This window comes from Phoca vitulina, unplaced genomic scaffold, assembly GCF_004348235.1.
Source record: "Phoca vitulina isolate PV1807 unplaced genomic scaffold, GSC_HSeal_1.0 scaffold18, whole genome shotgun sequence".
In the NCBI taxonomy this organism is placed as follows: Eukaryota; Metazoa; Chordata; class Mammalia; order Carnivora; family Phocidae; genus Phoca; species Phoca vitulina.
In genome coordinates this window covers 16,275,769-16,302,945 of record NW_022589721.1, presented here as the reverse complement: position 1 = coordinate 16,302,945, position 27,177 = coordinate 16,275,769, and the positions used below count along the sequence as shown (strand labels likewise).

Sequence of the window (27,177 nt, the reverse complement as noted above, 5' to 3'; positions counted from 1 at the left end):
GCCCCATGTTGGGTGTAGAGATTACTTTCAAATAAAATAAAATAAATAAAATAAAATAAAATAAATAAAATAAAATAAAATAAAAAAACACTTCAGGAAACACAGCTTTAGGTCACTGATTTTTTTTTTTTTTGGTTTCCCATTTTAAAATGCTGAAGAGTAAAGTCCCACCCTGAATATTATAGGAAAGCTTTGATGCATTTATAAATTATACTGCACTCTTTCATTACATATTTTCGAAGTCACTGGAATGTTGTTATACAAGAGAATTATGCATTGTAAATAACATTAAAATACATATATTAATGCCAATAGTTCAATTCAACAATATGTAATTTAAGGTGCTCAGTACTACATGAAGTATGAGTTAATTACTTATAATTAAATTGCAAAGATCCTATTCTATATTTATAGAAAAAATAAAATGATAATTACAAGTATTTCTTCATCACTTATGTTTTAGACTGATTAATAAATGGGTGGGGGTCAACAAATTACATTCTCTGCATTTATAAAAACTTAATTTAAATATTTATATTTTAGAAAAAATACATTTGAATAAATTAATGCATTTTCTGAATTAAAATGTATTAGCAAGAAGTAGACAGTTTTACTAAGAGAATTGTGTATATGAATCCTTGTTTTTTCCTTCAAAGTTAAGTGTATCATATCAGAGTGGCTATGATGAATCAATTTCAAATACTCATTTTTCCTTGTTCTGAATTGAGGAAATTACATAATGATTTTACACTGTAGGTTTTAATCTTGTCTTCATGTGTGTTATGAATGTTGTGAATGACACACAGACGTCTGGATCATGCCTGGGTACAGTCAGTGAATCAACTGATTCATTTTGGGGAATTTGTTTTTGTCCAGTCTGCTCTGTGCTTAATCCGTTTCTTATTTGAATCAATGAATTATTAAATTCACGTTTGTCCCTTTAAGGCCAAATCAATACAAATGGCTGATGTTTCATCTGTACTTAGTGGCAAGCCACCCATTCGCTGGTAGATGAGGTGAGCCTTAAGCATTCCAGGGATTTAAAGAAGGCCAATAGGAATACAGTTAGCAATCTCTTTTCTGACTTGAACTAAGTAGAAAAACCATCAACCTCTTAAAAACACCCAGGTAGAGGCGTTTAATTAATTCTTTCGGTTGATGTAATTAAAATGCTGAACAATGCATTCACCTGAAATTAACGAGCAGAGCCTTTCTTTTACAAATATTAGGTATTCCATCTTGAGGGGATTGGAGCGGACTGGGGTGAGGGAGTAATATTTGAATGTACGTTGAGTTAAAAAAAAATGTGCCTATGTTTATAGCACCATGGATATCATGTATGTGATATTAAATAAATATTCACCTCTGAGTATGGTGGACTGGCTGGTGGTTTCATGACAGCCACAGAGGGAGTGTGAAGACACCACTTGCTATTCTCTTCCTCCAGGACCGGCTCTGGAAGATGCTAATGGGTAAAGGGGACGCCACTAGAAAATTTGGTGTGTTGGGGGGGGCGTTGCGTATAATTTCAGGTCTGCATCTGGGGCTGAGGGATCTTGGCTCTCATTTTAACTAAATTTTCATGGGATTTGACCTGTACACCAAGCTCCAAACTCTCAAGTTCTCTGTAGTACAACTTGGTTTGTGTTTTAGTTGCTTATAATTAATGTCAGTCTATGGCTGAGAAGTCTTTTTACTATTTGAAAATTGGGATTACATTTAGATCTGTAGAATCTCGCTTTTGAAGAGACTTCAGAGGTCATCAACCCATTAGTGCTCGAAGTTTATTTATAATTTTAGCAATACTACCTTAGGATCTTAGGGTATATGATTTGCTAGTAACATAGCAACACAGTATATACATAAAAATGAATATACACCAATTTAATGTTTAAAAAATTCTGTACCACCTAGAGTCATCCCGCATACACTACTGGTCCAAGTATTACATTTGGGGAAATGCCGACCTTGTATGTGTTTCCACTGAACTCAGGCATCTCTTCCTGAGCATCCCTTACAGTTGTTCATTCTGCCTGAAATCAAAAGTTTTCCGTGATGGGGTGGGAGCTCCTTCTCTCCCAAGGCAGGTCCTTCCACTGCTGGGTGGTGGGAGTTGTTGCAAAGTTCTGATATTAGAGCCCAAACTTAGATCTGCCTTTCAGTCATGACCCTGTTCTACCCTAGAAAACAATGGAAGTCCGATCTCTTTTCCACATGAATGTCCTATAGAATAAAAAGACCTATCAAGGCTGGGGGCTATTAGGAAATAGAAAATGATCTGAAAATGGCTTTAAATAGGACACCTAAAATTCCTTCTTTTTATCTTTAAAGAACCAATTGGCCAAGACTGAAACTCTCCGTAATACCTAGTGGTGGAGAGTGATGGGAAAACCGGCATTTACTTACACAGCCATTGGTAGGTATACATTTGGCAATAATTTGGAGGGTAATCTGGCAATATCTATAAAAATTTTAAAATACATGTACATTTTGACTCTAAGAATTTATCCTAGAGATAAAAGTGCACAAAGACTAACATATATGAGGATCATGTTGGCAGCATTAGTTGCAACAAGAAGCTAAAAAGGTCAATAAGACCATCAATAGCTAAATAAATCCCAGCACACAGACGCACTAGTTCTGCAATGTTACCATGATCCATCTCTTAAGTACTACTGTGGACAAAGTTCTTAAATGCAACTTCTGCAAAATGCAGATAAAAACACAGATACATAGATATGTATTCCACGTGTTGTTTAAAAAGTAGTTCCAGGAAGAGCAGCACCTGCCAGGGCATTTTGGAAATCTGGGCTAGCGTTGTTTTGCCACCACTATGCTGGGGGGTGGGGGCACACTTAGTATTTACTGAACAAGAGCCACAGCTGGTAGACTTCCTGCAATGGGAGGACAGTCCCCAAATCCAATGGGACCGTTTCCCACACAACAGTTTTGTCCTCTGAGTTGGTCGTGCAGGTGAAACCCATAATTATCTGAGCCTAGACCCTGACTACATTTTACATATGAAAACATTTTTTGACTGATTCAATACATTCTGAATTTTCTAGGTATACAACTACCACATATATGGAAGGAAGACTGTGTTTTTGGTTTCTTCGGGGCATTTTATAAAACATTTTATCAAAACAAGTCTCCCATAGCCAGTGTGTATATGGGACTCGAGTCGTCGAAACAGAACCGGACTACTTTTATATGTGCCTCATTCACACTGAATCTGAGTTATTTTATCTTTTAGTGTGGTTGTACCCCAGCATCTCCAAATTGAAGCACATATTATTTTATTATCACTATTTTCCTCTTCTAAAACTTCTTTACCTTACAGTTAGGAAATAGCAATTTTAAAGAATCCTGAGCGCACGTAGGCTGTTACTGCTGGCCACTGTCTGGTGTCCGAGACGCTCGGCTGCTGTCCCAACCTGAGGCTCCACCACAGCCGGCTCTGCTTGACCTGAGTGTTTCTGCCTCTGAGGGCCAACCCACCGTTGCTCAGAAACACTGCCCCTCCAACCCCCGTGTCCACTGGGTACCACCACCAGGCGGCCAGGCTAAGGAGATGCATACTTGAATCTCTGGGTTTTGCCATCAATTCCAGATTTGGATGAAAAGCCACACACCGTAGGGCATAAGAACTGGTGTCCTGAGCAGCCACGAATGACCTGAGCAGTCTAGAACTATACAGGATTTAAGGCTTTGTGGGGCCCAACAGGAGATAATAGGAAGGAGCCAAGCGGGAAAATAACTCTCTTCTTCCTTCTTCTTGTGTACTTCCCTGAGACATAGTTTCAGCATACACCATGTATCCTGAGACACTCCCTGTGACTGGGAACACACCTACTGGGGGACTGGCTGTTTCTTTGGGCCTCAGGAAGCAGTGGCCAGTGAGTAATGGATCACCTGCTTTGCTTGCCTGCCGTCCCCACCTCTTCTCCCTTTTCTTCTTCACTCTCGGGGCCCTGGATTGGACATTCCACATACAGGGTCAGCACCTAGTCATACCCTACACAAAAAATCACTCCAAATGGATCACAGACCTAAATGTACAAGATAAAACTATAAAGTGAAAAGATAACCCACAGAACGGGAGAAAATATAAGTCATATATCTGATAAGGGACTAGAGTCCAGAATATATAAAGACCTCTGACAATTCAACAACAAAAAGACAAATAATCCAACTAAAAATGGTCAAAGGAATTGAGTGGACAGTTCTCCAAAGAAGATGTGTAAATGGCCAACAGGCACATGAAAAGATGCTCAACATTAGTAGTTATCTGGAAAATGCAAATCAAAACCACAATGAGATACCACCTCACACTTCATATCATTTGTCAAAAAGACAAATAATTACAAGTATTAGAAAGGATGTTGAGAATTTGGAACGCTAATACATTAATGGCCAGTGGAAATGTCAGATGGTACAGCTAGTTGCTTTGGAAAATGGTGAAAACAAAAAGTTTAAACATTGAGTTACCCTATAGTCCAGCAATTCTATTCCTAGGCATATACCCAAGAATAATGGAAAACCTATGTCCACACAAAACACTTGTACACAGATGTCCATAGCAGCATTATTCAGAATAGCCAAAAAGTGCAAACAGCCCAGATGTCCACTAGTTGATGATAAACAAAACACGGCTGAGTCACACAATGAAATATTTGGCTCTAAAACAGGATGAGCCGCTGCCACATGCCACAACACGGCTGAACCCTGAAAACCTCATGCTAAGAAAAAGGAGCCAGACACACAAGACCATGAATTGTATGACTCAACTTACATGAAATGTCCAGGAGAGGCAAATCTGTAGAGACATAAAGTAGATTACTGTTTGCCAGGGGCTGGGAGGAGGGAGAATATGAAACGACTGCTAGTAGATAATGGTATGTCTGTTTGGAGGGGATGAAAATGTTCTGGAAACAGCGGTGATGGTTGCACAACTTTGTGAGTGTACTAAACCCACTGCATTATCCATTTTACAGTGTGAGTTTTATGATGTGTGAATTACATCTCAAAAATATACGTTGTAGGCTTTTTATGTATCCAGTTCTAGTCTAGTCCCTTAGATGAAAGCCACACCCACAATTCTTTTTCAGGACAGGTTTCTCTTCCCTTTGGGTGTCAGCGTGCCTGTGGTCCAACGCCACCCCTGATTCTTAAAAGCCCTTCTGTCTAGCTGAGAGGGTCTACTTTGAAATCACTTAACTGTAAATATTTCTAAGGTCTTAATAAAGGATTACATAAACAACCTTAGGTTTGATCTGTTTCCTTTAGAAACTTTTGCCATTGGAGATGTTGGAAGTGAGAAACCATTTTATTTTCGGATTCAGAATGCCCTCAGCCCTCAGGATCTCCTCTAAATGCTGGAAAGCCACCCAGTTCCTTCTTTGGCCCATCTATCTTTTCCTGCATCTTACCGTATTCAGCTAAATTAGCAAACAAATGGCCCACTGTCACTTTTTTTTTTTTTAACATTCTGCCTAGAAATAACCTGAAGAATCCATGAGCTCATTAAGTACAACTTCTTTTCCAGCTTCTGCAGGCAACAGTGTTGCCAAACGTACCATCTCTGCAGAACACAGCTCAGCTGGTTGGGCTCAGTGGCTCCCCTTTTCCCTCCTGCAAGGGCCCCCTTCTAAACTTCTCATTTTAAAGAGCCTGAGCTTTCAGCATTGCTCCCAGCACCGGTAAATAACGCCGGTCTGAGCCCAGCCTCTGCCCTCTTTCCCATTTCCCTTGGAAGGTCCCTGTGATGCTTCCCCTATGTAAAGGCAGAACAACTGCTCTGCGGGGTTCCTGGCGGGGAGCAGAGCTCCAAAGTAGGTGCGGCTGTACCCAGCCCAGCCCGCTCTTCTTCCGGGGGCTTAGCTTATACTAAATGCTATTTGCTGGAAGTTCCTGGCTCAAAACATCAAAAATTGACCTAAGTTTCTGGACTTTTTAGGTCTCTCCTTTGTGCCAACTTTCAGATTTATTTGAAATATCTTTAACCACTTTTTAGTCAGGAATTCAGGCCCATGAGGTAGACAATGTGGAGATGATGCTGGTAAGGCATCTAAAAGTTTAGGAACCAATTTCTCTGATCAGTTGAAATGACCTAAAAAGTTTTCCAAGTCACAATAACTGGTTCACTTTGGGGATGTAACTTGAACAAAACAAAAAATCTCCAAAACACAGATGGGAGTTACTGTGTTTTCTTGGCAAGGATACATCTGGTGTCCCTTGCCTCTCTCCACACAGCTTCACCTCCCACCCTTCACCACCCACTCACCTCCTAAGGCTCACTGGCCTCATGCAGCAAACAAAGCTGCAGCAAATGTACAGTGCTTTGGGAAACTGTATTTGATGACTCAAAATGTTGAGGGCAAAAATGGTTGGGTATCAGCAGTTTCATACAGTTCAACCTAATAAAACAGAATACACAAATTTAATCAAGTGGATTGGATCTAGGATTCCTCTACTACTAATTATCTGGGAATATGAACAAAGTGGAGACTTTGATAGGACAATGGTATTTTAAAAGGAAATAAACGCAGAGTGATTTTATTAATTAAGTAGCAGAGAACACTCTAGTACCCATGTTATACAGATGCAACTGCAAGCATACAGTTTGGGCAGTTGTGATAAATGTGTATGCAGTGTAGCCACCATCACAAGAACGATATAGAACACTTATATCACCACAGTTTCCTTGTGCCACTTTCCAGTCACTCCCACATCTGGCCCCAGGAAACCATTTTTGCTTCCTGTGACTCTGTATTTCTTTTCTTTTTTTTTTTTTTTTAAAGATTTTTATTTATTTATTGAGAGAGATAGTGATAGAGCACGAGAGGGGGGAGAGTCAGAAGGAGAAGCAGACTCCCCGCTGAGCAGGGAGCCCGATGTGGGACTCGATCCGGGAACTCCAGGATCATGACCTGAGCCGAAGGCAGTTGCCCAACCAACTGAGCCACCCAGGCGCCCTGTATTTCTTTTCTATAATTTCATATATCTGGCATTTTCTTCTCAGCATATTTTGAGAGTCATCCATGTGGCTGCCTATTTTAGTTTGTCCTCTTATATTGATAGGTAGTATTCCATTATATACATGTTCTATAATTTGTTTATCCATTCACTTTTTGATGTACCTTTGGGTTGTTTGCAGTTTGGTGCTATTGAGAACTAAGCTGGTGAGTGCAACTAATGAATCATTGAACACTACATCAAAAATTGATGATGTACTATATGTTGGCTAATTGAACTTAATAAAAATTAAAAAAAAAAAAAGAGTTAAGCTGGTGAGGAGGAGCTAAGATGGTGGAGGGGTAGGGAGCCCTAAGTTTGCCTGGTGCCTCCACTACAGCTAGATAGTTATCAAATCATTCTGAACACCTGAGAAATCAGTCGGAGATCTGAGAAAAGAAAAGCTCTAATTCTACAAGTAGAAAAGCAACTATTTTTTGGAAGGTGGAGGTACAGAGACTTGAATCCGATGTGACATAGCCAAGGATACAGTGGAGGGGAGGGAGCCTGCTTAAGGAGGCTACCCTAAAGTATTATAACCAGTGGAGCAGAAAATCAGAACTTTTAGAAGTCTGCTGCAGTGGGGGACGTCCCTGGCTTAAAGGTGCTCAGGTGGCAAAGTGGGGCAGAATCCCAGGTGGGACAGCATTGTCTCAAGATCCCCGAGGTCTCAAGAACAGGGGTGCCTGAGTGTGGCAGAGTTCCCAGGCATAGGAGCAGGGAAGCCGGCTGAGAACAGCGAGTCTAGGCACCGGCATTCTGCTCTATGTTGCCATAAACCATGAACGGCTCCACAGTAGGGAGACTGCTCTCCTGGCAGGGGCCCAGCAAGAGGCAGAAGCACCGGGAGAACTCCCTCTCCCCCGGGGGGAACAGCATGGGTGCCTGCCATAGGAGTCCACAAACTTTGGAGTTTTGAAACTCAGTTGCAAAACTCTCAGTTATAGCCTGGGTGAACACAGAGTTCTGACCGAAACTAGGGAGACAAGAGCGATTGACTGCTTTTCTGTGAGGAAGTGTGGGGAGCATGAACTTTCAGTTCTGGGGCTAAACAGCTGGGCGCCTCCATATTCATCCCGCCCCTCAGCACTGAAAGCCTTCAGGGAGCAAAACAGCGCCACCTAGTGGAGTCCAGAGCTGGTTACACTGATCCCTGCCTCCCTACACACTGGAGGTGCATTTGCACTAGGGCAAGTCCACCAACAGTCGTCCTCCGGAGGACCAGCAAGGACAGCTGGCTCTCACCAAGTTTACTGATTGTAGAGGGCTGCAAAGCTTCAGGTCCTGGGGAAAACAGGAGATAGCATTCTTTGTACTTTTATTCTTTGGTCTTTCAGTATTATTTTTTTCAGTTATTTTCTTATTTTTTAAATTCATTTTTATTATTTTTTAATTTTAATTTTTATATGTTATATATATCTTCCCATCATTGCATTACTACTACATGTTATTTTTATTTTATTATATATACATTATTATATATTAACATTATTGTATAATTATATATTATAATATATAATAATATATATCAACTTATTAAATATATACTATATATATAAGTTTCTCTTTCTTTCTTATTTTGAGATCTAGTTTCTTTTAACAAGCAGACCAAAACACACCCAAGATTTAGTTTTTTGTTTTGTTTCTTCTGGTTTGTTTGTTGTTGTTGTTGTTGTTGTTGTTAGTTTTTGTCTTTTCTCTCTCTTTCTTTTTTTCTTTTCTGGACATAATGACAAGACAGAGAAACTCACCCCAAAAGAAAGAACAGGAGGTAGTACTCACTGCCAGGGATAATCAACACAGATATAAGTAAGATATCAGAACTAGAATTTAAAACAATGATTATAAAGATACTAGCTGGGCTTAAAAAAGCATAGAAGACACTAGACAACCCCTTACTATAGAAATAAAAGAACTAAAATCTAGTCAGACCTAAATTAAAAATGCTATTACTGACATGTAGTCCCAAGTAAAGGCTATAATAAAACAAGGATGAATGAAGCAGAAGAGAGAAAGAAAACTATTAGATCATTAAAGGTGACTGAGAGAACACAGCAATTCCATAAAGTGAAATAATATCCATCTAATAGGGGTCCCAAAAGATGAGCAGGAGAAAGGGGCAGAAGTCTTACTTAAACAATTTATAGCTCAGAACTTCCCTAATTTGGGGAAGGAAACAGGCATTCAAGTCCAGGAGGCACAGAGAACCCCCCCCAAAATCAATAAAAATAGGTAAACACCTTGACATGTAATAGTGAATCTTGCAAATTTCAAAGATAAAGACAAAATCCTGAAAACAGCTTGGGACAAGAGGTCCTTAACCTATAAGGGTAGACACATAAGGCTGGCAGCAGACCTGTCCACAGAGACCTGGCAGATCAGAAAGGACTGGCATGATATATTCAACGTGCTAAATGGGAAAAATATGCAGCCAAGAATACTTTATCCAGCAAGGCTGTCATTCAGAATAGAAGAAGAGTAAAGAGTTTTTAGGACAAAGAAAAACTAAAGGAATTTGTGAACATTAAACCAACCTTGAAAGAAATATTAAAGGGTATCCTTTGAGTGGAGAGACAGCCCAAAAGTAACAACGACGAGAAAGGAACAAAGACAATCTACAGGTACAGTGACTTTACAGGCAATTCAAAGGCACTAAATTCGTATCTATCAATACTTACTCTGAATGTAAATGGACTAAATGCTCCAAACAAAAGGCACAGGGTATCAGAATGGATAAAAAAACAAGACCCATCGATATGCTGCTTACAAAAGAGACTCATTTTAGACCGAAAGACACCTCCAGATTGGAAGTGAGGGGGTGGAGAACCATTTATCATGCTAATGTACATCAAAAGAAAGCTGGAATAGCCATTCTTGTATCAGACAAACTAGATTTTAAACCAAAGACTGTAACAATGCAATCCCTATCAAAATAACACCAGCATTTTTCACAGAGCTGGAACAAACAATCATAAAATGTGTATGGAACCAGATAAGACCCTGAATAGCCAAAGTAATGTTGAAAGAGAAAACCAAAGTTGGAAGCATCACAATTCTGGACTTCAAGCTCTATTACAAAGCTGTCATCATCAAGACAGTATGATACTGGCACAAAAACAGACATATAGATCAACGGAACAGAATAGAGAGCCCAGAAATCGACCCTCAACTCTATGGTCAACTAATATTCGACAAAGCAGGAAAGAATGTCCAATGGAAAAAAGACAGTCTCTTCCACAAATGGTATTGGGAAAATTGGACAGCCACATTCAGAAGAATGAAACTGGATGACTTTCTTACACCATACAGAAAAGTAAACTCAAAATGGATGAAAGACCTAAATGTGAGACAGGAATCCATCAAAATCCTAGAGAAGAATGCAGGCAGCAACCTGTTTGACCTCAGCTGCAACAACTTGCTAGACACAACTGCAAAGGCAAGGGAAACAAAAGCAAAAATGAACTATTGGGACTTCACCAGGATAAAAAGGTTTTGCACAGCAAAGGAAACAGCTGATAAAACTAAATGGCAACCTACAGAATGAGAGAAGATATTTGCAAATGACTTATCAGATAAAGGACTAGTGTCCAAAATCTATAAAGAACTTATCAAACTCAACACCCCAAAAACAAATAATCCAATCAAGAAATGGGCAAAAGACATGAACAGACATTTTTCCCAAGAAGACACACAAATGGCCAATAGACACATGAAAAAATGCTCAACATCACTTGGCATCAGGGAAATCCAAATCAAAACCACAATGAGATACCACCTCACAGTAGTCAGAATGGCTTACTAGTAAGTCAGGAAATAACAGGTCTTGGCGAGGATGCAGAGAAAGGGGAACCCTCTTACACTGTTGGTGGGAATGCAAACTGGTGCAGCCACTGTGGAAAACAGTATGGAGGTTCCTCAAAAAGCTAAAAATAGAGCTACCCCATGACCCAGCAATTACACTAAGTATTTATCCGAAGGATATAGACATAGTGATTCAAAGTGGCATATGCACCCCAATGTTTATAGCAGCAATGTCCACAATAGCCAAAATATGGGAAGAGCCCAGATGTCCACTGACAGATGAATGGATAAAGAAGATGTGGTATATGTACACAATGGAATATTACTTAGCCATCAAAAAGCATGAAATCTTGCCATTTGCAAGGACTTGGATGGAACTAGAGGGTATTATGCTAAGCAAAACAAGTCAGTCAGAGAAAAATACATCATTTCACTCATATGTGGAATTTAAGAAACAAAACAGATGAACATAGGGCAAGGGAAGGAAAAATAAAATAAGATGAAAACAGGCAGGCAAACCGTAAGAGACTCTTAACTATAGGAAACAAACAGGGTTGCTGGAGGGGAGGTGGGTAGGAGGATGGGGTAATTGGGTGATGGGCATTAAGTAGGGTACTTGATGTAATGAGCACTGGGTGTTATATGCAACTAATAAACACTAAATTCTACTCCTGAAACTAATAATATAGTGTATGTTAACTAAATTGAATTTAAATAACAAATTTTAAAAAAATTAAGCTGGTATGAGTATTTAGGTTCAAGTTTTTGTATGATATAGGTTTTAATTTACCTTGGGTAAACAGGGGAATGGCTGAGTCATATGCTAAGTGTTAAGTTGAATTTTATAAGAAAGTCAAATATTTTCCAAAATATTATAGCATTTTCCTTTCCCATCAGCAAGGCATGAGATTTCCACATAGTCACCATGGTATCATCAGTTTTAAAATTGTATCCATTCTAGTGGGTGTTTAGTGGCATCTCATTATGGTTTTAATTTGCCTTCCCTTGATGATTGATGATACTGAACATCTTTTCATGTGTTTATTGCCATTCCTGTATCTTCTTTTGTGAAATGTTTTTTCAACTCCTTGCCTATTAAAAAAAAAAACCCTTAGGTAATGTCTTATTATTAAACTGTAAAGGTTCTTTATATATTCTAAATAAAATACTCATCATCACTATTTTCAGTCATCAAAAAAAGGAAACAGGGACTCTGCTGGTCTGTGTCCAAACTCATTTCTCAGAAGGGCAATTTGGAAATATTACCATCAATCTTAAGACCCATGAATTCCACTCCTAAAAAGTTATACTAAGGAAATAACTAGTGATGTATTAAGAAGATTCATTATAGTTTTATTTATAATAGGGAAAAAGTGAGCCTATATGTCCAATAAAGAGGATTTGTTAAACAAACTGTGGTTCCCTCGTATTATGCAGTAATTAAAATGATACATGATATAAAATTCATGATACATTTTTAAGTGAAAAGCAGGCTATAAATTAATACACATATGCGTATGAGCACACATACACACATATGGATGACCCCCACTTTAAAAATATTCTAAAAATAATTACATATTTTTTTTTTACTTTTTTTTATTATGTTAATCACCATACATTACATCATTAGTTTTTGATGTAGTGTTCCATGATTCATTGTTTGCATATAACACCCAGTGCTCCATGCAGAACATGCCCTCTTTAATACCCATCACCAGGCTAACCCATCCCCCCATACCCCTCCCCTCTAGAACCCTCAGTTTGTTTCTCAGAGTCCATAGTCTCTCATGGTTCGTCTCCCCCTCCGATTTCCCCTCCTTCATTTTTCCCTTCCTGCTATCTTCTTTTCTTTTTTTTAACATATAATGTATTATTTGTTTCAGAGGTACAGATCTGCGATTCAACAGTCTTACCCAATTCACAGTGCTCACCATAGCACATACCCTCCCCAATGTCTATCACCCAGCCACCCCATCCCTCCCAACCCCCACCACTCCAGCAACCCTCAGTTTGTTTCCTGAGATTAAGAATTGGAGGGTATTATGCTGAGCAAAATAAGTCAATCAGAGAAAGACATGTATCATATGATCTCACTGATATGAGGAATATATATATATTTTTAAAATATCAACAGTGGTGGGGCGCCTGGGTGGCTCAGTCGGTTAAGCGTCTGCCTTCGGCTCAGATCCTGATCTCAAGGATCCTGGGATCCAGCCCGAGTCGGACTCCCTGCTCAGTGGGGAGCCTGCTTCTCCCTCTCCTTCTTTCCTCCCCCCAGTTCATGCTTGCTCTCTCTCTCTCTAATAAATAAATAAAATCTTTAAAAAATATATTAACAGTGGTCACATATAGATAGTGAGGCAATGTTGGAATTTTTTTTTTTAACTCTGTTTTGTATTTTCTGCATTTCCCAGATTTTATACCATGGGAAAGGTGGGCAGTCTCTACTTAGTCATTTTTACTCTATCTTATTTTTACAATTTCTGCCCTTTCTTCGTTTTTAATCCCAAATAAACGTTGATAGCTTCAACAGCAGTGGCTCTGGGGCAGGGCTAAGGGAAGACGGCCACCTGTATGAATTTTTTTACCAATATTTTCTAAACCAGGAATCGTCCGATTAAGTATGCTGTTGGGTTACATGAGAAAAGCCACTGGCAATACCTTACTGGAAATTCAGTAATTTAAACAGGTCTGCCAACAAAGACATTTACCAAGAAGAAAAGAAGTAACATTTTCAATTTATTGGAAATTATTAAATAACAAAGAGTAAAAATTCAAAAACATATATAAAACTATTAACCTTAAAAATTAAAATATAGTGAAACTATAAAATAAGTATACAATTAAAGAACACATTAACTGAGCATCCTCAAGACTATATAAATATTGGATATTTATGAAATTCTTTAGAGATGTAATATCTATTCTTTTAATAAAGTTTGAAATTTGTTTATAATTTTCAAACTAAGGAAGTAGCAAATAATAGCTCTGCCCAATTTATAATTGTCCAAAGAGAAAGATTCTGTGTTATTTCTTGCTTGTCTTTTCTAATACCCATTCAATCACCTAGAAGGAGAAAAAATATGATTATGGTTTATTTCTACTGAAAACACAAGGGACAGAAAAAGATACACTTAAAACTTTAAAACAGTATGGTAGAAAATTTAAAATAGAAAGTTATATGTCAAAATCTTAAAACACATTTTATCTTCAAAACACATTTTATTTTCTAACTGAAGAAAATAAAACTGAAGCTGGATTTCTACTGCAGAGTACAATAACTGTCCTCACTGAACACAATAAAGATTCTGCTCTGTTTTCTCACCTTTTTTCCCAATTGTTTTCAAAGGGTCACTAGAAAGAAATTAAACCAAACTTTGAAAACAACTATTCAAAATGGATTAATTTTTCCAGCTCTCTGGATTATTTAAAAGAAGTTTTTCTTTCTTAACATCATCTTTAGAAACCCTTTTGTTAACAGCAGTCTATTAAGTACTCCTAAATGCTCTGTTTGCGTTAGTCTATTATTAAGTATTTTAAAGAGAGTTCTTACACAGCAAAAATGACAGCATCGTAGCTACCCTGAAATAAAATAGCAAGTTAACTGAATGTAGTTTCTTAGGAGAAAGTTATTTACCTGTACAGCATTATTGTTTGCTGCTTTCTTCATTTCTTCAAATAGACCCCTTGAAGTTTTAAGATCCTAAAAATAACAAAATAAAGCGTTTCACAAGTTGTACATTAAATTACAGAGAACAAGTCATTATTAAATAAACTTGACATTATCCTAAATCATTCTACAAGTATCAATGTGACACAGGAAATACTACCGAAAAAAAAAAAATCAAAGTATTATAATTTAGCTTTATCCCCAAATATCAAGATACTCTAACAACAAAACACACATACATAAATTTCTGTCATTCCTTTTTTTTTTTTTTTAAGATTTTATTTATTTGAAAGAGAGAGAGCACAAGCAGGGGGGGTGGCAGAGGGAGAGGGAGAAGCAGATCCCAGGACCCCAGAATCATGACCTGAGCCGAAGGCAGAGCTTAACTGACTGAGCCACCTAGGTGCCCCAAACTTCTGTGATTCTAACCTCATATTCCCAGCAGCACTAACCAAATCTAAGCCCCATTCTTGATTATGAGTATCCATGAATGCTTTGGTACACAAGAAATGAATATACAGCATTTATATTTATTTTTCAGATAAAATATCTTTTCTCTCTCTTCTTTTTGGTTATTTTACTCCATAACAAAGAGGGAATGACATAGGAAAGGAAACTGAAATCTCTGACTTTTAAAAAATATGATTATATCAAATTAGATTACAAAGTAAATTAAAAAAAAATCTAATTGTATTTTAAAAAAGCAGTCCTCTGCTGTCCCTCTGAGTTATGCTTCCCAGAGGAGAAAAAACCACTTTCAGTTTTTTCAGCTGTTTCCCTTATTTATATCTTCATGTTTCTAAATAATACGCTTATGCTGCTACTTTTTGATTTAGCAATTTTAGACAAATGATTTAGACAAATTTAGACAATGATTTAGACAATGTAACAACCAGTTACAAAGGTAGTGGATTCAGGTCTCTGAATCCCGCCACGTCCCCCTTCTTCCTCTCAGTAACTGTTGCACCAGTTTTGATCAGTAGTCAGTGTCTGCATTATTATACCTATGTACATACAGTTCAGTCCTGAGCTAAGTAATGTTATTATAATTATCTTCTCACATTTCGTTTAACCTGTAGTTAAATCATATTTGCTTAGTTTGCCATGTATGTAATTCTGAGTCCCCCCTGCCAAATGCTGCAATCGATTGATTAAATGTACAAATAGCAAAGTTGTTTCAAATACTCAAATACACTGGGTAACCTCTCGGTTCAGTTTTTCAAAAAATCTGATTTTCATTATTATTCTTATTTTTTCCCCTGGCGATCTTTCTCCACAGCCTGCTCTGATTTAGTCTAACTGCTCCCTGGGTTAGTTCTTATTTCTTGACTCAGTCCCCGTTCTGCTGAACTTCATCCTCTTGCAGTTGCTTCCAAAGGGTATACAAATGACAGATTTTTTTAGACCTTCACTATCTGAAATATCTCTACCGAATCCCCACACCTGATTGAATTTGTGACCAGGTATAACATACTAGGTAAATCCGTTTCCCTCAGATTGGAAGATACTTTTCTACTGTCTTCTAGCATACAACATTACTTAATGTGGAGAAGTCTAATGCCATTCTGATTCTCAGTTCTTTATATGCAAACTTTCTTTCTGGGAAGCTTTTAAGAAGTGTTCTCTCTATTCCAGGAGGTATGGAATTCCACAATGAGGTAGCTTGTTGTAGAACTGTCATTCACTGGGATGGACAAGCTGTGTGCCCTTTTAATCACGGCACTTGTGTTCTTCAGTTCTGGAAAACTTTGTTAGATTTTTGATAGTTTGCTCTCCTTTATTCTCTATTTTTAAAACTTCTATCATTAGCATATTGGATCTTCTGGATTTAGTCCTCCCATTTTCTGATCCTATGTTTCATGTTTTTGTCATCTAATTTCTGGTAACTTTCTTTTTTTTTTTTTTTTTAAGATTTTATTTATTTATTTGAGAGAGAGAGAGAGCACAAGAGGGGGGAGCGGGAGAGGGAGAAGCAGACTCCCTGCTAAGCAGGGAGCCCGATGCGGGACTCGATCCCGGGACTCCAGGATCATGACCTGAGCCGAAGGCAGTTGCTTAACCAACTGAGCCACCCAGGCGCCCTCTGGTAACTTTCTTAATCTCAACTATTCAGCCTCTCTATTGGATTGATTTTATCGTATTTTTAATTTCAAGGAGCTTTCATATTCTCTACAGTTTCTGGAAACAGCATCCTGTTCCAGCTTTATGGATGCGATTATCTTTTTTCTCAGAGAATTATAGTTTTTATGAAGTCTTCTATAGCTTTCTGCCCCTTAAGAGTTCCCTTCATTCCTTTATGTTTTGGCATCTCTTTTTTGGAAAAGTCTCAAAAGTCTGCTAATCCTTGGCAGTCCAATCATATATAAAAATGAGATATAAATCTTAGTGGAAGCTCTGTCTGGTGGCTTTACAAGGCAGGGTTATTAGGAGGCCAGTTGGTTTTTCCCTTGTGGCCTTTAATTCTTTTTTCTCCAGAGACTATTTCCTGCACTGTCACAGAGGTGGGGGAAGAGAAGTACGTGCAGTATACCTCGTGGTCACCCCTGTGGGAGAAGGACTTGTAGGGGAAGTTGAGGGATCCCCAGTTCACTTTGTAGATCTTTATTCAATTCCCCTATCTTCCACCTGACACCACACCCCTGCTTTCTCTGATACCCGGTATCTTCAAATCCTAAGCACCTCAGAGACTGTGTCCCTTGAAGTGGTTTGATTCTCACTGGCACTCCAATGGGCAGGCATTTAGGTTCGAACTTCTTTAACTCTGTGATACCACACTTCTGTGGGCTTTGTCTTGTTCAACAAGAGACTAAACATTTTTTTCTCTCTTCTTTTCTTTGTTTTTGTACTTTAATACCATCTTTCTTGAGAGATTTAAAAAGAAGGTGAATTGAATGCATGTGGTCAATTTGTAGTTTTAACCAGGAGCCCACACACAAAACTGTGATTGAGTCAAAAACTCTTCACTGGAGATAATCTAACACCATCTAAGTTTTATAGACACATCATCTGAATGGCTCATCTGTCCAGTGTGTCATAACTAGCTGATAATGGAACCAAAATTAGAAATGGGGTATTCTGATACCCATTCCAGTTGTCTTTTTACTGTATACTAAAATTACTAACTAAACATGTTTTGAGGGGTGCATGGGTGGCTCAGATGGTTGGACATCTGCCGTCAGCTCAGGTCATGATCTCCAGGTCCTGGGATGCAGCCCCATGTCGGGCTCCCAGCTCAGTGGGGAGTCTGCATCTCCCTCTTCCTTTGCCTCTCCCCCTGCTTGTGCTCTCTGTTTCTCTCTCAAGTGAATACATTTAAAAAAGCTTTAAAAAAATAAAATAAACATGTTTTGAAGCTCATTATCAACTTAAGTCAAAGACTAGTCAGGGAAATACTGAGGATACCAGTTAAAATGTAGTTTTCTACATATGAAGACAAAAATCAAACAAGTCAGATATAAAATATTTTGGCTCCAATTTTTCTATCTCCACTTCAAAAAATATCTGGCAACAAGTTATAAGTTATCACTGTAAAAAATACTCACTAAATATTACTTTATGTCAAAGATGAACATCAGAACATGACTTCAATTTTGCTGTTAGTAGAGAAGACACCGTACCTTCAGATAGAACTTGGAGATCTCAAAGAGACGTTGGCTGCATGCAGTGAAACATCCATGGGCCTCAGTAATGCTGTGTTTCTTCAGGGTTTCCGTAACTACCTCTTTCAGTATCTTGAATAGAACATAATATATGACTAATATTTCTTGAAAAAGGTACAAACGTATTATTTTATCTTTAGAATTCAGTTCTGTGAATTGCATAATCATGTAACTATGTGAAAGACAGATAAGTTCATTAAGATAAAACAACTGGTAAAAAAAAGAGAGCTGAAACATTTACATGGTCATACATGTCATCAGATAATTTGTTAGGAAGAAATGACTGGAATATCTTTTTTTTTTTTTAAGATTTTATTTATTTATCTGACAGAGAGAGAGACACAGTGAGAGAGGGAACACAAGCAGGGGGAGTGGTAGAGGGAGAAGCAGGCTTCCCGCTGAGCAGGGAGCCCGACACGGGGCTCGATCCCAGGACCCTGGGATCATGACCTGAGCCGAAGGCAGGCGCTTAATAACTGAGCCACCAGGTGCCCCATGACTGGAATATATTTAAGAGGAATTCAAATCATGAGTTCTGAATCAAAATCTGGGTGTAAAAGCTACACACATTAGGGATAGACAAGGGGATGTATTTATTTTTTATTACGGAAAATTTCGAACACTGAAAAGTAGAGAGAACATTTTATAACAAATCCTTATCTTGACAGATCAACCAGTTTCAATGAGGATCAATTTGTGGCTAATTTTGTTTCATTTATAGCTCTGCCCACTTACCCATTATCTTCTTACATTGGATTGTTTTGAAGTACATTATAGATACCATTTCATTTCACTCATAAAATTTTAGACATACATTTTAAATGAACCAAATAAAGGAATTTCTTCTCATGTAGAACTAAGAGACAGGAAATAAATCTTTACCCGTGTGTGTTTCTGTGATCTTGATTCCTTAATTTGCCTTGATGTTTTTGATCCATGCACACTTTTTTGACCTGAACTGGCCTTTGTAGTGACTTTTGGAGTTTCATAGCTTAGAACTGGAACTGATGGACAAGTCACAGATAATGATCGCTCTGCTCGGGGTTTTCTGGATGTCACTGCATGATGATGATGACTAGTATTGCCACTTGTTTGAGAAAGAAGAGAATCTGAACTTTCAGACTTCACAAGTCTATTGTGGAGAAATACATCAAAAACACAGATTAAGTGAATCAACAACGAGGTCCATTTTTCTGTCCCAAATGTGACAACCAGATCCACTGAAACATAAACCCATGAAAAGCAAACAAAATTTCTTGCTACTACTGCTTTAAATAAGTAATGTGACATCATACTATAAAGTTGCTCTCTTAGGTCTTCAAATGAGTGACTAAAACATACAAAGCAAGGAATAACTAGATTTCAGCTAATTAGGAAAAGCAACAAGCAGTTATCACTGTCGCCCTCCCCATCGATTTATAATTTCTCACATAAATCAGCTCTGGCACTCTAGGTGGTGAAATCTGTAAATTTCATAATCATCTGTTAAGTACTTATACTTTTCTATGAAGATAATTTTGACAAAGACATCACAACCTATACTTATTGTACCCATGCAATTACCTGGGCAAAATAAATACGTGCTAAATACAAATAAAACTACAAAATGGGCTCACGTTTCAATCTTTCGAAAATGTTTAAATTTCCTTTTACAAGATAGGGTCTCATATCCTTCAATTCTGCTAACCCACAGGCCACAGTGTACTTTCTTTTCTGGAACACATGTCTTTTTATTAGTCGCAAGTCACAAATAAGAAATATTGTTACAAAATACAGTATCGGAAATGTTAACGGATTTGCTTTTTAGCTTTATCACATTTAAAAAGTACCATGAATTTGTAAAGTCCCCATAAAAATAATTTAGTTATTCCATACCAGGGAAATAGTATTCTAATATTTTTAACTGCTCAAAAAAATAAAGATTTAAAAGTCGCACTGTAATAATATTTTATACTTTTTGAAAGATTTACATAACAATAAGAATTTAAGATTCTTTAGATGCTAAAGACCTACATTTGACAAAGATCCTAAAGACATATAAATTCAATGGAAATGAGAATGTTTATGAAAACTTCTGTTCCAGTATATGGACATTTTATTTAGCTAGCAAAAAAAGGATCTGGAAAAGTTCCATATAATATTACGTAGTGTTTAAAGTTACAGGTTACAGAAACAGTGTTTAAGGGGCCAGCGCAGGCAGAAAGCAGTGCGAGAAGGAAGGAAGACCTACAGCAAGAAACGCCCTCTTCGATAAAGCAGTTCCTCTACTTAATCTATTGGACAGACCACTAGTGTTCCATGGCTTAACAACTTGACAATCCATCGTGCTAATGCACTGTATATTAGCACAGAAAGCAAGAAATGGTGTTTTTTCTAAGTCATTTCTTTTTTTATTTTATTTTTTTTCAAGATTTTATTTATTTGACAGAGACACAGCGAGAGAGGGAACACAAGCAGGGGGAGTGGCAGAGGGAGAAGCAGGCTTCCCGCGGAGCAGGGAGCCTGATGCGGGGCTCGATCCCAGGACCCTGCGATCATGACCTGAGCTGAAGGCAGACGTTCAATGGCTGAGCCACCCAGGCACCTCCTAAGTCATTTCTTTTTATAACTTATAAGCATAATCATAACTGCTCACAATAAAAATAAAATTCCTGACACAAAGGAATTAATCTATGATCTATGCAGAAAGCTACTTAAAAATAGGAAAGACTAATTTGAAAAAAAAAGATTAGGGACTAACACGCTTTCTGTCAAGAGACTATTTTTATGCACTGTAACAGATCACCTTTTTTGTGGATAAAGGCAGTTCAGATCTTTTGATCTCCTTTTCAGTCGAGATACTTCAGCTCGGAGCTCGCTTTGTAAGGCTTCTCCATCAGGGACACTTCCAGGCTCTGACAAGACGGCAGGTGATGGAAGAGGGCTCAACACAGTGGGTACCGGAAAACTTTCTCTGGTGCAGGTGGTTTGGGTTTCGTAACGGATAAGACGAGACTGAAGTTCAGAAAATCCCCCATCTCTTTCTAATGCTTTTCGGTCATCCAAGCAATATCTAAATAAGAGAAAGACCATCAAAATCACAGGCTCCACGACAGCAACAGACTTTTCCCTGCCAATGAGGAAACAGCAAAACACTTACTGGAAAACCTCTTACTTAACTTCCTAATAATTGTTGGAGGGTTGAGTGAATGGCCAACTTCCCTCACAAGTTCAGTTTTTTTCTAGCCTGCTAGATGACACGGCAAAAGATTAAAAAATTTGAAGTACGATCTGATTCCTCTTTGACTATTTCTGGGCAACAGATTAAGTTAATCCTCTGGCTTATTTTCAAAATAATAGAGTTGCTGTTTTAATACTCTTAAATCCCTACCAACCTCTGATTCCTCAGTATGGCTGATATGTAACAATGTGAAATGCTGACTTCTGTTAGAAAGGGCAAGTTTATTTTCAACAAAAAGATGAAAAGGGTATGAAGGTATATTCTAACTGGTTCACCAAACACAGCTCAGAACATTTTGAATTTTTCTTTGAAACTCCCTTCCCCCATTACTGCTGATTGACGGATTTTTCTTCAAACACTTCGGCTGTCCCTGTGTATCTGGTTTCTAGCTAAATCTGACTCAAGGAATCAAGATGTCAGCTCAGGGGGCGCCTGGGCGGCTCAGATGGTTAAGCCTCTGCCTTTGGCTCAGGTCATGATCCCAGGGTCCTGGGATCGAGTCCCACATCCGGCTCCGTGCTCAGCGGAGAGCCTGCTTCTCCCTCTCCCTCTGCAACTCCCCCTGCTCATGCTCTCTCTCTCTTTATCTGTCTCAAATGAATAAGAAAAAAAAATCTTAAAAAAAAAAAGACGTTAGCTCAGTGAATGCTTCTGGACTTAAAGAAATCCCATGTTGTTAAGTACAACAAAGAAGCATCTCAGGAAAATCACCTATGAGATATGTGACCTTGTACAACTCTTCACCTTCTCCTCGTCCACAGCTGCATCAGGGAAACACAAACGGCTTCACAAATGTGATGGGAGGACTATCAAAATTAAACCCTTTCTCTGTTAGCTGTCTTCTTGGCTTGTAAAATTCTAAGATGCTCCCTAAAATCAGCACTTTGGGTCCAAAAGCTTTTAGTTCAACTCCCAAGGAGCATATCATTACCCTAATATCTGAGTGCCTGGTGGAAGATTTAGGGACTTTGTCTTTCCCTTGTGACACTTTCATATTTGATTTCTAAGAGCTGGAATCCCTGGACTTAAATCTGGCTCCACCACTGAGGAGCTGTTTGAACTTGGCCAAATTACTTAACTTTATCTATGCTTCTGCTGGCCTCCTCTGCAAAATGAGATTTATAGCAGTCATTTCCAAGAGCTACTGTGAGGATTCCTTACGTGTTCCTTGGGTACGTGTAGGCACTCAGAAGCGGTGCCTAGAACATGCAAGCAAAGCAGTCTATAAATGCATGCTGCTGTTGTTATTGTTATTATTATTATTAGCAGGTTTATTTTCTACCACAGCAAATCTTATAGTATGCACATTATTTAAAAAGCTGTCCAGGTGATTCTAAAGCATAGCTAGGACTGAAAAATCTCCGATTTAACCCAGCAGTTTAATTTAACAGGGGAGAACACTGAGCTCCTAAGTCAGAATGTGAAGTGGTGACAAAACAGTAACTAGAACCTAGGTCTCCCAGTTCTGTAACATTCTTGCTCTAGTCTGTTATTTAATAAAACACAGTTCATTAAAAACCAGCAGTAACTCTAAGGATTACTGATGAGTCCTATTTCTCTCCTGGGCAACTGACAGAATCGAAAATAAAATCAAGTACCATGAATGTTAAGGTTCTAGGCAAGAGGCAATGTAATGCCTGATGAGCCTATAGAAAATTTTTTGAGAAAAAAAGATACAGTCTGATTCCAAATGAATATATTTTTCTACTCTGAGATTTTGAATCTAACATGCAGATATTTTCCTTCCAGTTTTAATATCTCTTGATCACAGCTGTTCATAACGTCATTCCTTCAACTGAATTATGTGTACTGTGCCTGTTGACTTTGCCATTTAAAATGTCTTCAAATGATTGAACTATGATCTGGCACTGAAGCAAAAAGTACTTTGTAAATAATAAAGGAACAGAAACAGAGAGGCAGGGTACATATTTGATATTAGTCAAGTAAATATCCATAGTTGGATGAATGACTATACTTCCATATTTTCTTGCAAAACAATAACCAAATGCTTTATGCATCCAAAGAAAAAATATCTTCAAGAAGATGAAACTATTTTTGTTTGGTAACTACATAATAGGCAAGATACTTCCTAGCACACACCAATGTCAATGAAGGCAGGAGAACCTGCCAAATCTCTTGGAATAGACGAAACAAATTTGAAACCAACAGAAGGCTGGTGTGGCCACCCATCACAATTTGACAGCAGAGTTTAATTTGTTGTTAAAGAAAACACTGCATCTTACAATCAATGGTATCTAACACTCCAGGGTAAAATACGTGAAAAAACAAACAAGCCAACAGTGGAGATATTTCATTTTGTCTTAAGAAAATACTGATTTGTACTTGAGCAGTCTATATATGTTTTTTCCAAATATTCTTTATGTCTGGGTATAGGAAGAGCTCAAGGATTCCAAAGACTTATAGCAACATGAGGAAGAGAGAACTCTCCTGTCAGCTTCATAATTACTTTGACATCCTACTAGAATTTTGTTCCAAGTAGATCCATTATCTCTGTTGAACATAGATCTTCCTGAAAAAACCATGTTCCTGGATTCACTGTGCTCACCTCCTACAACCTTCTTAGTTTGATCTCAATGCCCCCAGGTTAAGGAGCATAAATTTAGAGTAAAGAAAACAGAGTCACTGAAAGATTTATTTGTTTATAGGGGTAGGGAGTTGCTATTGCTCATTTTAAAGTCCTCCAATTCTTTCTTCAACTGTTTTTCCACACACAGACAGAAGTGTAATGTTATTGTATGTAATTCCTTGTTATTGCTGAGGAGTATTGCTTTGGATACATATACGAGTTTATTTATCTACTCTGTTGACATACACCTAGGCTGTTTGCTGTTTAGGGCTATTATGGATAAAACTGCTCCGTATGATCTTCAAATCTTCCTGTGGAGTTGTGTTTTCATTTCTCTTAGGAAAATGCCTAGTATTGGAACTGCTGAACCATAGGATCTGAGTATGTTTAGTTCTTTTCTGGAGTAGAGATATCATTTCATACTCCCACAAGCAAGGTGCTCAGTTCTAACTGTTCCATGTACTTGTCACTATTTATCAGTCTTCAATTTTAGCCATTTTGGTGACTGTATACAGAATTTTATGGATGTACTATAATGTATTTAACCAAGCCCCTACAGTTAGACATTTACAATGTTTCTTGTTTTAAATAACATTATGGAAAATACCCTTGCATAATAGCTTTCAGTGTATACCACTTTTTTTCATCAAGATAAATTAATCAATCTGATGTTATAAACATTTGCATGGGTTTGGTAAATTAATGAATAGCCCTCCAGGCAGGTTGTAGCAACTTATACTTCTATGAGCTGGCTTACTCATTCATGTTCCTTCACCACTAACATGACTTCATAAGTGAAAAGTATCCTCACTGTTGTTTCAATTTACATTAAGAATGCAAATTAAAAAGCAAATTTTAAAAAGTTGATAAAAACAACTTGTCATGTGTATCAGTCATTTGTATTTCCTCTTTGGTAAGCAAATGGTCCCAGATTTTGCCAGCTTTTTCATATTTTATTTTCTTATTGATTTGTAAGCTATCTTTTTTTTTTTTTAAGATTTATTTTATTTATTTATTTGTTTGAGAGAGAGCAAGCAAGGAGGGCGCGTGAGCAGGGGAAGGAGCAGAGGGCAATCTCAAGTGGACTCCGGTGCTGACTGTGGAGCTGACGCTGGGCTCAATCTCATGAGCCTGAGACCCTGACCGGAGCTGAAATCAAGAGTCAGATGCTTAACCCACTGAGCCACCCAGGGGCCCCAGCATTCTTTAATTATAAAAGAAAACACCTTCAAATTTATGTTAAAAAATATTTTCCTCAGCTTAATCCTTAGTTTAAGGATTTCTTTTGCTTCTGTTGATTATTGACATTGCTGTTTTAAAACTAGGACAAATCTATCATTCTTTTCTTTTTTGGTTTCTTCCTCAGTTAGAATGAATAAAAAAGTCTTCCCTACACTTAGAACAGATTTTCCCCTAAATTTTATACTAGTCCTTTCCTTTCACAGTTTTTCACTTTTAATTCTGCATATATCTGCGATTTATTTTGATATTTGGTGTGAACTAAGAATCATTTTAAATTAATTTATTTTTATTTGCATATTTAATCATATTCTCACTACTGTCCACTGAATATTTCATCTTTTGCCCTCTGATTTGAAATTTTTCCTCTATTAGATCAAATTCCTATGTATATTGGCTTTTTTCCTTGGATTTCCTATTTTGTTCCAGTCCTACACTGTAATTATAATAGCTTTATAATAAAATTTTCTGGTTATATGATAAAATTAATCTCATTCTTTAAGTAAAAAGAAGGAGGCTTCTTTACCAGATAAATTATAGAATTATTTCACCCAAAGGTTCAAAGTTGTTAAAAATTATATTAAATATTTATATTTCTTCCAAAAGAACTAATGCCTTTGGAATATGGAATCTGTCACAGGGAAACAAGGCATGTTTCCGCCAAGTAATCAACGTCGTTTTTATGTCCCTTAATATAGGTTATTTGCAATTTTTTCCATTCTACATTTCTTCCAAAAATACTTCTAATATTTATGGTTTTATTGCTATTTTGAATGAGATCTTTTCTCAGAGTGTTTAAAATTGGAAATGGCTGGTTTAGAGGTAAACTAGGCTTTTTATACATATTTTATCACTGGTCACTTTTCCAAGTTTACTACTTCTAATAATCTTTCAGGTCTCTTCTCTGCAAAACAAAAAATAAAAACAAAAAAATACTTCTATGGTCTCCTTTTCAATACTCTTTTAAAGAGTTTATAACTCTTTTAAGCTCTCTAGTTTTCCTTATTTTAACTGACTAGCCAAAACAATGATTAAAACAGAAACATTCAGCACAATGGGTAAAAAAGAAAAAGCAGTGATAGCAGGTATCTTTTAAAGTCTTGCATCTGACTTTAATGGGGAATTTAATTCTGATGCTTGAAAATAAAATAACTGAATATTTTGCCTCTAGTGTCAAACTTACACACAAACTCTTTAAATGAAATAAATCTTATTTAAACATAGCAAGGAAACTAAACATTCCTAGAATGACTTGTTGGGTGGCCTTCCATACCTTCCATATTTTCTCAATTGTACCACCATTTATCCAATGTGCCCAAGCTAGAAACCCTAAAGAAATTCTTGTCATCTCCTTCTTTCTCATCTCCAACATCTAGCTGGTCTAAGGTTCTTTAGATAGCTATTAGTTTGTATTCTCTTTCCTATTTTTCACTGCCTTGATAGCATTTTAGTCCTTCAACATCTGCTTGAAATACTTCAACTCAATTTATCAAAAGCCAATGAGATTTCTTTCAATGGCACAAACCCAAGCATATAATTTCATGGTTTAAAATTAAAGGTTTTTTACTCCTCAAAAATAAAGATCAATCTCCCTCCCATGTCACTAGTGACCTTCATGACTTCATGATTTGGTCTTATTATAGTACAATACGTTTATCACTCTTATTCAAAAATAAAAATCTAGGGGCACCTGGGTGGCTCAGTCGGTTAAGCGTCAGCCTTTAGCTCAGGTCATGATTCTAGGGTCCTGGGATTGAGCCCAGGGGCAGAAGTCTGCTTCTCCCTCTGCCCCTCCCCTCTGCTCATGTGAGCCCTCTCTCTCTCAAATAAATAAAATAAAATAAAATAAAATCTTTAAAAAATAAAAATAAACAAAAATAAAAAATGAAAAATAAAACAATAGAAATGTAGTTTATCTTCCTAAAATCTGTAACTCTGTACTTTGTTCCTCCCCCAGACATTGCCTTTTCTGCCAGGTACACTC

The 27,177-nt window shown here is 37.5% G+C and overlaps 1 protein-coding gene across 1 annotated transcript in view; it reads right to left on the bottom strand.

Moving 5' to 3' along the window:
* Positions 1-13,796: 13,796 nt before the first annotated feature.
* The window catches only part of MTBP (MDM2 binding protein), a 70,280-nt gene continuing 56,899 nt past the window's right edge, over positions 13,797-27,177 (bottom strand). The window contains exons 18-22 of the mRNA XM_032415969.1: positions 20,933-21,199; positions 19,030-19,279; positions 18,106-18,219; positions 14,456-14,521; positions 13,797-13,884 (exon numbers count right to left, since the gene is read on the bottom strand). Coding sequence (XP_032271860.1) covers positions 13,846-13,884; positions 14,456-14,521; positions 18,106-18,219; positions 19,030-19,279; positions 20,933-21,199 — 736 coding nt within the window. The 3' untranslated portion in view covers positions 13,797-13,845. The remainder of the gene's footprint in view (positions 13,885-14,455; positions 14,522-18,105; positions 18,220-19,029; positions 19,280-20,932; positions 21,200-27,177) is intronic.